At 36.5% G+C, this 13,327-nt stretch overlaps 1 protein-coding gene across 5 annotated transcripts in view; it reads left to right on the top strand.

Moving 5' to 3' along the window:
* Positions 1-2,071: 2,071 nt before the first annotated feature.
* STXBP5L (syntaxin binding protein 5L) overlaps positions 2,072-13,327 on the top strand; it is a 459,224-nt gene continuing 447,968 nt past the window's right edge. For 4 of the 5 annotated variants that reach the window (XM_059163941.1, XM_059163939.1, XM_059163940.1 and 1 more), the window contains exons 1-2: positions 2,072-2,238; positions 3,364-3,560. In XM_059163941.1, the coding sequence (XP_059019924.1) occupies positions 3,372-3,560 (189 nt within the window). In that variant the 5' untranslated portion in view covers positions 2,072-2,238; positions 3,364-3,371. Of the gene's footprint in view, positions 2,239-2,705; positions 2,983-3,363; positions 3,561-13,327 lie in introns of those variants that run through there. The other variant, XM_059163938.1, reaches the window with a different exon arrangement.

The raw sequence follows: 13,327 nt of genomic DNA, 5'->3' as shown, positions 1-13,327 counted from the left end.
ACATTTATATATTTTGACTTGTCTTTTCTTTCATTTCCCATTCCTATTTGTTGTCTCATCTGAAGGAATATCTACTCTGTCACTTATTTTTAAGTTAAGTAGGCCAATGAATTCCCTGTGGGGTCTTAAAGCAGAGTCTGTGCCAATCTGTTTTGTGTCTTTTGTTTCTCAGTTTCTCCCCAGTTTTTAGAATAAAACCACCACCTAGTTTGCTAAGACAGTACAATGTTAGTGATGAGTGGTTTATGGGGTTTTCTTGTAAACATTACATCTCCTTTTGCTGAATCAGGATATCTTCTTCACTCTCATCAAAAGACCAAACCATCACTTGTTATAAGCTTATTTTCATTTGTTTGAAAATTAGAGTTGTCAATAGACTTTCTGATGAAGGGATGAAGGGCATCTAAAATCATTATTTTAGACAATGTTACTTCTCAAAGAGTTAAAGAAAAAGAAAAAAGCAAACTCTTTAGCCTTAATAGGCACCTGTGCTTGGAGGTGAAATGGGCCAGGAAGAAAAGATAAAAAAAGTAGAAAAAGAGAATAAAGACAAAGGTACATATTGTTAGGAAACCAATATAGAATTTGGAACCTTATGAAGATCTAGTTTTTATCAGACGTGACTCTTGCTTCCGCCCCTATTTTTACCTCTCCCAAATAGGATAGGATATAATTGGGTATCATCTTGTAAATCTTTCACTAATAACCATTAACAAACCAACTGTTCAAAATCCTTTAGTGCCTCTTATATGTGAAACATTGTGCTAGGTGCTAAACAAGATAGAAGAAATCTATAATTCCATGCCTGCCTTCCAGAGTGTTATTGTCTAGCTGTGGCAACTGGGGGTGGGGTGTCTTTGAAAGGTTTCAAAAGGAGTAAAATAGACATTAAATACTGAAAAATTCAAAAGGAAAAGTGAGCATTGATTTGAGGATCTGAAAAACTCTAATCCATCTCTATTTCCTTGTTATGTGACCTTGGACAAATCATTTTCTTTCACGTCTTCCCTTTCATCCCATCCTCTTTCTCCACCAGGAAAAAAGAAAAGAAGAGAAAAGTCATCCTAGAAGATCTCTAAAATGTTAAGACTATATGAGATGATTATTAGTGAGCTCTTTTGCCCAAACTGAAGTCTAAAGCTAGCTATGGCCCCCTAAGCTGCTCTTCATTTTCACAAAGCTGTCAAGGTCTAAATTTTCCACAATTCAGTATCAAGTCAGAGCTCAGAACCAAATTTTCCCATCCTGATGATGTTGTTTCTAGTCCTGCACCAAATAGTGCATTTTTCAAAATGATTATTGTGACTCAAAGACAAAGCTTAAAATATATTACTAACACGGTTTAGAGAAATGTTTCTTAAAAACAAAACAAAACAAAACAAAAAACAAAACTGTATGTGAAAATGGGGGGAGGGGGTAATTCTACGTATTAGGGGAAACATGGTAAGCAATCGATTCCTTAGGATCTAAAAGGCTAAATATTCCAAAAATCTACTGAAATGCAATTCTCTCTCGCAGAGTAACTTGTTAAGCAATTATGCAAGTGGCAGGTCAGGGAGGGAAGGCCAATAGATGCACCTGGAGAGCGAGTCGAGGAGATAAACTGAAAAATCACCTGTCCAGTTCACAGTATCATCCACGGTCAGACCTAGGGAAACACTTCCAGCAGCCTCGGACTCCGGGCGCCCAAGTTCGCACGCTTCTACGCATTCTATTGATTCACACTTCCGTCCTTCAACAGGTAGCGCCAATTACAGCCCCCAAAACACGGCCCCCCAGCATACTGGCCAATCTCGCCGTCAATCAAATACTTCACCTACCTTTCTAAATTCTCCCTTCCCCCTCTCATTGGCTTTTCCTTCGGCCTATCCCCAAATTTCTTCCGCGCCTCGCGACGAAGGAACTTGGCCCTATGGAGCCTAGGATTGGAGCCTAGGCTACTCCCGCCCTTTGACGTCCCGCGGCTCTCCGCCCCTTTCTCCAGCCCGCCCTGCCCGAAGTGGTGGGGGCGGGGCGAACGAGGGGGCGTTTCGGGGGCGGGGCTTGCATCCCACGGCGGGAGGGCGGAGCCTTCCTTCGAGCCTGCCTGCTTGATTAGGACCTCGGAGAGCGCCGGGCGCCACGACCAGAGGGACAGGAGAAGCGGCGGCAATCCAGAGGGATTGACGCCTGCGAGCCCGCCTCCCTCCGCACCTTCAGCTTCTCGGGCTGGCTGGCAGCTAGTAGCGGCCGAGGAAGGTGCCTAAGTCGGGAGTCAGATAGTCATCCCTCTGGGACGCCGCCGCCGCCGTCCAGCCGCGGCTCCCTCACACCTGTGTGTTTGTTCATGAGCGTGAGCGTCCGCGCGCGAATTTCTATGAGAGGGTTGCGTGTGCTTCGGCTTGGCGCGCGAATGTCTGTGTGAGAGTGTTTGTGTGTGTTCGGTGCCTAGGCGCTCGGCCCGCGGAGAGACGGCGGGAGCGGCTGCTCCGCGCGCCTATTAGGCTGAGGCGGGACTCGGGCCGCAGCTATCGCCGCCACTGCCTCACGTCCCCCTAAGAGCCGCCGCGGTGTTGCGGGAAGAGCGGACGGGCGGGCTAGCGCACCCGCGGACGAGCGCGGCGGCTGCTGCGGGCAGAGCGGGGTGTGGGGTGGGTGGTGGGGGAGAAGAGGGAGGAGAGCTGGAGACGCTGGGAGGGAAGGGGGGGCGGAGGGAGAAGCGGGGGCAGCCGGCGCTGCTGCTCGCCGCTCCTGTCGGCTGTTGCTGTTGGGTCACCCGCATATGTTTGGGAGTCCGGCTCTTGGGGATAGGGGATGGAAAAATGCCTACCCCTCATTACTTACTGAAAAAAAGGGAGCGTTGAAGATGATGGGGGAGAGCCCAGAAGGTGGTAGTAGAGTAAACACCGGCTCTCCCACCGCACAATCCCAACATCGTTTTTCTGAAAATATTCTGAGCCGAACCTTTAGAAGCGAAGCCCGCCCTTAAGAGAGACAGTCTTGGTCTGTTGGACTCCGGTCTGATTGTATAATAATACTGATGATATAATGCTAATGACGATGATGACACTGCCTTTTATTTTTACCCCAGTGCTGATAAAGCGTAGCTACAGCTGGGGATAAAGCCCTTGAAAATTTGATGTATGAGGAGGAAATACTGTTGCTTTTAGAGTTATATTTTATTATTTCTTTTAAAAGATGTACTTTTTTGAATTAAAATTTGACACAATGAAGTAGGACTCTTTTTCTCTCTTTTTTAGTCATTTATAGCCAATTCTTGTAAAATGGGGCCTGGCTACTGCTTTGACTAGTGAAAAGCTAAACACTTTTACCCAGGTGTAAGTCCATGTGTTAAGTCACCTTTTCCTTTGAATTTCTCAACAGTTTTTAAAATGAAGAAGTTTAATTTCCGAAAAGTTTTGGATGGCTTAACTGCCTCTTCCCCTGGCAGTGGTAGCAGCAGTGGCAGTAACAGTGGTGGTGGGGCTGGAAGTGGTTCCATACATCCAGGAGGGACTGCAGGGGTTCTCAAAGAGGAGATTCAGGAAACCCTGACTTCAGAGTATTTCCAGATTTGCAAGGTAAGTTTTGAATTGGCTTGAAGCCTATTATTTCTTTATTTTACTGTTGTGAGGAAAGAATCATTAAAAACAACAACAACAAAAACAAAACCAAGAACCAGAAACATCCACACTAGGGATTGGAAGTTGTTGAGATGCCAGCATTAGACAGTCCTGGACAGAGAACTCTATAGATGGATGTTTGAATTAATAAAGATATTCTAGGCATTGATTTCAGCATTAGTTTAAAAAGCTGCAGTAGTTTAAAGTGGAAATAAGCAAACATAAAAAGTAGAATTTGCAACACAATGTTAAGACCAAACTGTGGACAAAATTTTTAATGTAATATTTATGTATAAGTAGAAAACTAAAGGAAAAATCACTCTGGTTAATTCCCTGTTGACATTCAGAGAAACTGTTATTTTGTGTCACTATGCAGTATAAAATGATTAAAGCTATTAAGATGTTGCTAGAAGGAAGTAGATAATAACTAAAGCAATACATCCATTTTAAAAGATCTAACGGTATTATTTTACATTCATTGTTTAAAATTCTATACAAAAACACCCCAGAGTCTTAACAAAAAAGTGATGGATTTAATTCTTGTAAGAACTTAAAAAAATAGCCTGTTTTCTGATTTAGTGAGGAAACATTTTAGGTAATTATGCTTTAATGTTCAACTTCGAATGAATAAGCAAAAGAAAGAGTTTCTGATGGGGAGAGATGAGAATTTACAAAACAAACATTAATATATAGATATTGATTTTTTCTGACATAGCTTATAATTTTTATTGTTTCTTTTTGGAGGGGTAGCCTAAGAATGTGTTTTTGACCTACCATGTTCAATTTTAAAAGCTACTAAGTTATTCATATGATACAGATGAATATAGTTTTAAAATATTTGAATATATAAGAACAAATCATACATTTTTGAAATCACATAAATTATTAAATTTTTTGGTACTTCAGAAGAATTTTTTTGAAATTATTAAAATGATTTTTGTTGTAAATAACATATATGATGAGATGTTTCATTTATTGTGTTAGTCTTCATTCCCAGTAGAGTCATTATAAAAACATTAAATCTGTAGTTATTAAAATATTACATATTAATTTTCATAAAAATGAGTTTATTTAAAATTAGGTCAGATTAAAAGATATAATTCTACCCTGTGAGGTTTGTATGCACAAAGTTTTGTATATGAGGTTGTATATAATTTCATTCTCAATTTGTCACATTAGGGTTTTAATACTGGTAGTGAGACAAATATATTAAAGGATCCTAGGGTTCAAATTTGAACTTCTAGTCAGGAGAATAATGCCCTGACTATTATGTCTAATCTTTGACATATTACTGTTTCCATTCCAAGATTGTATTTTTGCTCTTCTGATTTAAGGTTATTGAGAGGATCAAACAAGACAATTAGGTGAAGGTGATGTATAACTTGGAAAACATGATAAAATATTTATTTTTGTAAATATTCTTAAAGTTTTAAATCACCTTGTTCTTGGTGGAATGACTGTCAGCAGTAGGCTATAATAATATAGGTAACAAAATTATACTTTCAAAGGAATTAGGATAGATAGCTATATAAGTGGAATACTAATAGTATTGAAATGTTACTAAAGGGGGAAAGTATTATGGTATCTTTGGATAACAATATAGTTAATTTTAAAAAGTGATTTTATGATTGTACTTTAGGTTACCTGGACTATAATATAATATGTAAAAATGGATTAAGGGTATTTCAAAATTAGAACTGTTGCTAAAATGGGGACTTCATTTGGACTCACTGATTAAATGTGCAAAGAACATTCTATTCTGAGTACTAAGCAGTTGGCACCTTTTGGATACTTGTACCTTTTCCACATGGTCAAAATTAAAGTACAAATATGTAATCTTCTCTTTTGAAAACCATCCTTCTTTCTATTTTCTGATTAGTTATCAAATCCTATCTATTCCATTCCTTAGTGTTTCTGAAATTTATTCCCTTTTCGCCAAATTCAGTACCTGTTCATTCCATTGTGTTTTCTTGGTTAGTCTCTTGAAATCACTTCCTACCTGATCTTCTTACCTCTTGTTTTACACTATTTCAGTTGATTTTGTTATGTTATGATATGGTTATTTCTGAACAATAATGTTCATTATGTCATTTCTCTGCTAAAAATTTTATGTTGGTTTCCCTAGAGCAGTGATGCTCTACAAACAAAAGTCTAATGTGAAACCCTATAAATAACATCTATTAAAACAAATAAATGTACTTTATTGGTATACACTTAAAAAATAAATTATAATAAATTATACAGATAGTATAAAAGGCTTGTTTTTTATATTTGGTTTTTGTTGTATAATATTATTCCTGGCAGGTAGTAGGAATTTTTCTGGCCTTAAAAAGTAAAAGTATAAAACTACAACCTTTAAAATCAGTGACAAATGTATAAGAAGTTCAAAAACACAGAAATGGTAGAAGAAACTTTAATTCAAGGTTAGCAAAAAAGTTAATACATTGGTTTACTGCTATCTCAGTTCAGTATGTATACATTTGAATGCCATTTGTTCAGATATTTGTGAAATACATGAAGTGCCTTTTCTGAACTTGAGTTCTATGAAACAGAATTTGTAATTACTGACCTATACAATAAATGTCAAACTGTTTAACTTGATCCATATATCGCTCATTTTAGATGGGCTTCCCTTTAGATGTTTACCTTTCCATCCTCATTTCCTTGATTTCCTAAGCATATTGCATTACCTGAAAGCACTGTATTTTCATATCTCAATCTATTGCTTCTAACTACAATATCCTTTCCAGCTTTAGTAAAATTGGAGAATTCCAAGTTATTATTATTTTTTAAAGATTTCTTTATTTGAGAGAGAGAGAGACAGTGTGTGTTTGTGTGTGTGTGTGTGTGTGTGTGTGCGCGCGCGCAAGTGGAGAATGGAGTGGGGAGGGAGAGGGAGAGAAACCTCAAGCAGATTCCCTTCTGAACAGAGCAGGAACTTGATATCAGTAAACTGAGATCTTGACCTGAGCTGAAATCAAGAGTTGGATGCTTAACTCACTGTGCTACCCAGGTGGAATCCCTCCATCCCCCATTACTTTTTTTAATCTCATAGTTAAAATACTACCTCCATGAAACCAACTCTGACCACTGCCTTCCTCTTTTCCTGTCCAAAGCATAGTTAGTTTTTTTTTCCTTCATTTGTTTTCCTGCAGCACCTGGCTTATTCCTATAGAGTTAATTTAACACCTTACTGTGATTGGAAAATTTTTCTGTCACTATCATTATATTGTCAACTCTTTGAGTGGTAAATATATTTTGTTTCTGTATCATTGTTAGGCTTCTTATTACCTAGTAGGCCATTCTTAACTCCGTGTAAAAGAGAAACTTCTAGCTCCACCAATCTTAGAGAATCAGTCTCTAAGGATTGGGCCTAAGCACTTACATTTTTTGGAAAGACCCCACAGGAGATTCTAATACATGGTTGTGCTGAAAACAACTATAGTAAGCACTTGATTAACTCTATGAATGAAACAATATGTACATGGTTGGTTGATTAACTGAAATGAGATTGAAGCAGAAAGTTATTAATAAAGATATGTCTTAAATATTTTATTTTAAATGAAAACATATACATCAGTTTACAAATCACTTGATAAATGAGCAATGTTAAGTGTTGGTTCTATAATTGGAGTTCTGTGTGGACTTTTCTTCCACAAGCCATCAGAAATTCATTATAGTTTTTGGTTTTAATTTATCTAAAATAGAATAAGAACTTATATATGCTTTTGAAGCAGGTGTCAGGTCCTTCTAGATGATACATAAATATCATCTGACAGTTTGCACATATGATGAATATATTTGATGAATATATAGTTGACCCTTGAACAAGGTACAGAACCACCACGTGTTTGAATATCTGTATATATTCAACTCCCTAAAAGCTTTACTCCCTGAAATCTTTGACTCCCACAAAACTTAACTATGAATGGTCTACTGTTGACCGGAAGTCTTACTGATAACATAAATAGCAGATACTGTATTTTATATGTATTATATACTGTATTCTTACATTAAAGTAAGCTAGAGAAAAGAAAATGTTATTGAGAAAATCATAAGAAGAAATACATTTATAGTACTATACTATATCGAAAAAAATTTCAAACATCGGTGGACTGATACAGTTCATATCCATGTGTGTCAACTATACATACACACATACACACACACACACATATATATATAAAGTATGGATGAGTATATATATATACACATATATACACACAAGATAAATGCGTGTATGTATATATAATATACAATATATTATATATATCATATGATACATATATATTTATTTATTCATCTCTATAGTAATCTGACCTACACATAATTAGGTCTGGAGTAGGAGAGCCTAGGTATTCTAGCTAAGTTTACTAGTGTCAGTTATTCAGGGAATCACTAATATCAATCTGTTTTATAAAGAGAATGGGAAGTTTTTGTTAATATAGCAAGTTGGTTAAATTAAAGTTAGAGAACTTCATCTGTAAGATCTCCCATTTTACCTTCATAACAGTCCTGTAAGGAAGACAAATGAAGTGTAAATATTTTTATTTTACTGATAAGACATCTGGGGCGCCTGGGAGGCTCAGTGGGTTAATGCCTCTGCCTTCGGCTCGGGTCATGATCTCAGGGTCCTGAGATCGAGCCCCACATTGGGGGCTCTCTGCTCAGCGGGGAGCCTGCTCCCCCTCCCTCTGCCCCCCCCCCCTGCCTGCCTCTCTGCTTCTTTGTGATTTGTCTGTCAAATAAATAAATAAAATCTTAAAAAAAAAAAAAAAGACATCTGAGGCCAGAGAATTTAAGTGGTATCCCTGGGTCTCCAAGTTGGTAGGAGGCATGGCTAAGTTTAATGTTATGTTCTTTTTCATGATTAAATCCAGTATTTTTTCTGTTCATCTTTTTTATTAAAAAAAAAGTAACATGATTAATTGCATAGGAAACATAGAGATGTTGAGAAGATAGAATTTTCTATTGACTCCCTCCTCAAAATACATCCTAAATCTGACCACATCTCTTCACTTCCACCACATCTTTTGCCTGGACTACTGCTCTATAGCTTTTAGGTATTTTCTCTGTTCTCAGGCTTCACTACACAGTCTCTTCTCATAATAAGTAGTAGAATCCTTTTAAAATTTAAATCATATTATGTGCTTCCTGTCCAGAACACTTCAATGGCTTTTTGTTTCTTTTAAAAGTAAAAACAAAAGTCCTATTAATGTCTTATAAAGATCTAAATGGTCTGGCCCTGGCAAGACACCACTATCAACTTATTTCCTGCTACTAACTCTGCAACAGGTACATTGGCTTTCTTACTTTTTCTCAAACATGATTCCCACCTCAAGGATTTTACATTTCTGTTTCCTTTACATGGAACACTATCCTCTCTAATAATTATATTACATATTCCTTTTACATCATTCAATTCTTAATTTAATTGTTAACTTCTCAGAGAGCTCTTCATTGATGGTTGCTCATTCCCTCTCTGCCCTTATCCTGATTACTTTTTCTCAATAATACAACCGCCCATTATTACTTATTTATATATACTTATTTACTTATTGTTTGCTTCTCCTATCATAATTTAACTCCATCAGGGTTGGGGCATTATTATGTTCACAATTATCTTACCAATTCATAGAACAGTACCTGCCATATAGAAAGCAGTAAATATTTGTTGAATGAATAGATGAATAAATGAGACAAGGAAGCTAATAGAATGATGTATTAAGAGTAAACTGGAGGGGTGCCAGAGTGGCTAAGTCAGTTAAGCATTCAACTCTTGATCTCAGCTCAGGTCTTGATCTCAGGGTTTTGAGTTCAAGCTCCATGTTGTAAAAAAAAAAAAAAAAAAAAACCAGAAACAACACAAAAAAACAAATGAGGTATTGTTTTGAACAGTCTCTTGGCAAAGGCTTTTATGAAGTAAATTTACATCACATAAAGATACCACTTTAGGAATATGCTGTATAATTTCCCAAAAGATAGGAAAAAGAAGATTGTAGAAATATTAATTAAGTCTCAGTTTTTATTGAGGAAGTTTTAAGGGACACTTTTGTTTCTAAATGATCATTTTAGGGTCACAATTCAGAAGTACTAGATTGGTAGTGACAAACACATGGGATGCTCTAGATCTAATTAACAAAACAGACAAAAAGAAATATATCACCAGAACCAGATGGGATGATTCCTAAAGTTTTGAATAGACCCTTAAATTGGCCAACTCCCTATTCATCAACATTTATAAGCCCTTTTTATAAATGTTCATGGTGTCAGAGCCAACATGTAGATAAATAGTATAACTTCACAAGAAAACAGATTTGTAATATGATCCGCATACCAGATATAACATCAGATCTTCTCAGATAAATGGCTATAAAATCAGAAATATAGGTATTAGAGGGGCATCTGGGTGGCTCAGTTGGCTAAGTGTCTGACTCTTCATTTCAGCTAAGGGTACTGGGAATGAAACTCATGTTGAGCTCCCTGCTTAGTGGGAAGTCTGCTTGAGGATTCTCACTCTCCCTCGGCCCCTCCCCCCAACTCAGTGCATTCTGTCTTTCTCTCTCTCTCTCTCTTTAAAAAAAGGGAAAGGAAAGGAAAGAAAGAAACATAGGTATGGACTGTGAAGGATTAAGCTTTCCAGAATCCTGGAAAGCTGAGTAAGGTCAAATGCCTAGGTATCTTGGATTATTATCTCTTCTTTAGGTTTTCCATTGTTTCCACATTCTTCTAATTTCACATCATTTTATTTGGGAGGTTTTGTAACTGAGTTTGACATAAGACCATGATCCCAGTTCTACATCTTTAGGTTTTCCATTGTCTCCACATTCTTCTAATTTTACATCATTTTATTTGGGAGGCTTTGTGACTGAGTTTGGCATAAGAGCGTGATCACAGTTCTACATATCTGCCTTTATCATTCATTAATATATTCTATGAGATGTGTGGAATTGTTTCAGTTTATACTGTAACTGGTAGAAAAAAAGGTAGTACAGTTGATACTGCAGTATAACTTATTATGGATGAAGTGTCTGACAGTGATTTCATGCTTCTGTCACCAAAATGGACAATTAAGGGTGGCCATCTTTAAGAATAGGAATGGAGGCAAACCAGAAGATTTAAGCAACCTTGTTAGGGTGAGAGGTTAGGAAATTTAAGTACCAAATGAATTAAAATGAATTTTTTAAAAGAATCACACCAAAGCCAGATAATTCACTTTGTTTATCCTAAGAGGATAGAGGTGCAGGGACTGGCTCATGTAAGGAATTATAGACTTGTAAAAAGTATGTTTATACATTTTTTTAATAAAGATTTTTATTTACTTATTGGACAGAGAGAGAGATCACAAGTAGGCAGAGAGGCAGGCAGAGAGAGAGGAAGAGAAGCAGGCTCCCCGCCGAGCAGAGAGCCCGACGTGGGGCTTGATCCCAGGACCCTGAGTTCATGACCTGAGCTGAAGACAGAGGCTTAACCCTCTGAGCCACCCAGGTGCCCCTGTTTATACATTTTTAAAGTTACTATAGAGAACAGTCACATTTTCTTACAAAAAGTTTTTTTGTGCTAGTATATTGTCAACAAATTAGATTATGGGTCCCATTTAGTATGGCAGTTCTTATCTTAAAAGCAAATAGTACTCATACTCAGGGTCAAAAAACAGTTTTCCTCTAAGATCAGGGAAAAGAGAAAGACATTTGTTCTTACCACTTTTATTCAACATAGTACTGGAAATTCTAGTTCCTACAGTCATATGAGAAAAAGAAATAGAAGGCATCCAAACTGGTAAGGAAGAAGGAAAACTGTTACTATTTGCAGATGATGTCATATAGAATACTTGCAAGACTCCAAGAAACTACTGGGATTGATAAGTGAATTCAGTAAAGTTTAGGATACGAAATTAATATACAGAAATCTATTATATATCTATACACTAATAATGAAGAGCAGAAAGGGAAATTAAGAAAACAATCAAATTTACAATTATACAAAAAGAATAAAATACCTTAGAATAAACGTAAGGAAGTGAAAGACCTATACTCCAAGAGCTATAAAACACTGATGGAAGATATTGAAAATGACACAAGTAAATAGGAAGATATTCCAGGCTCATGGATTGGAAGAACCAATATTGTTAAAATGTCCATAGCACCCAAAGCAGTCTACAGATCATTAGACTAGCAATCTCTATCGAAATATCAACATTTTCTACATAACTAGAACAAATAATACTAAAACTTATATAGAATAACTAAAGACTGAGTAATGAAACCTATCTTAAGAAAGAAAAAACTGAACGTATCAAAATTCCAATTCCAGATATGCTACAAAACTCCAATAATCAAAACAGTATGATACTGGCACAAAAATGACACATATATCAATGAAATGAAATAGAAAACTCAGAAATAAACCCAGACTTATATGGTCAATTAATCTGTGACTGAGTAGGCGAGAACATATAATAAGGAAAGACAGTCTCTTCAAGAAATGGTGCTGGGAAAACTGGGGAGCCACATGTAAAAGAATGAAACTGGATCACTTTCTTGAACCCCACACAAAGGCAAGGGAAACAAAAGCAGAACTAGACTATTGGAACTACACTAATATAAAAAGCTTTTGCACAGTGAAAGAAACCACCAACAAGATCACAAGGCAACCTACTGAATAGTAAGAAATATTTGCAAATCCTATATCTGATAAAGGTTAATTCCTAAAACATGAAGAGAATTTATCCAACTCAACACCAAAAAAAAAAAACAAACAAACAAACAAATAAATTGCTGAAAAAATGGGCAGAGGACCTGAATGACATTTTTCCAAAAAGGACATATAGGTGGCCAACAGACAGATGAAAAGATACTCAGTATCTCCAATCATCAGGGGAATGCAAATCATAACCACAGTGAGGTACCACCTTACACTTGTCAGAATGGCTAGAATAAAAAAGACAAGAACAGTGTTGGTGAGGATATGGAGAAAAAGGAACCCTTGTGTGCAGAGTTAGTAGGAATGTACATTGGTGTAGCCACTGTGAAAAACAGTGTGGAGGTTCCTCAAAAAATTAAAATTAAAAATTAAAAATAGAAATACCATCTGGATAGTGATTTCACTAGTGGATATTTGTGCAAAGAAAACAGCACTAATTCAAAAAGATATATGTACCACTGTGTTTATTGCAGCATTATTTATATTAGACAAATAGCCAGCTCAAGTGACCATCAATAGATCAATGAATAAAGATGTAGTGTATATATAATGAATATTACTCAGACATAAAAAATAATGAGATTGCCATTTGCTACAACATGGATGGACATAGAGGGTGTTAATGCTAAGTGAAGCTAAGTCAAACAGAGAAAGACGGGTACTGTATGGTTTTTCTCATGTATGGAATTTAAGAAACAAACTAGGAAAAAGACAGAAGAAAACAAATACTCTAAAATACACAGAACAAACTGGTAGTTGCCAGAGGGGAGGCTGTGGGGGCGTGGGTGAAATAGATAGAGGAGATTAAGAATACATTTACTATAATGAGCACTGAGTAATGTATGGAAATGTTGAATCATTGTACACCTGAAACTAATATAACACTATGTTAATTATACTTCAACTAAAAATACAGATATATTAAAAAATAGTGCTATCATACTTTGTATATATATCAATATAGAACTAACTTAAAAACTTAACATAGTTTTCAAATTTATTTACCTGTAGGATTATTACTA

Source organism: Mustela lutreola, chromosome 2 (assembly GCF_030435805.1).
Source record: "Mustela lutreola isolate mMusLut2 chromosome 2, mMusLut2.pri, whole genome shotgun sequence".
NCBI classification, from domain to species: domain Eukaryota; kingdom Metazoa; phylum Chordata; class Mammalia; order Carnivora; family Mustelidae; genus Mustela; species Mustela lutreola.
The sequence above is the reverse complement of the archived record's forward strand: the minus strand, read 5'-3'. Positions and strand labels throughout refer to the sequence as shown.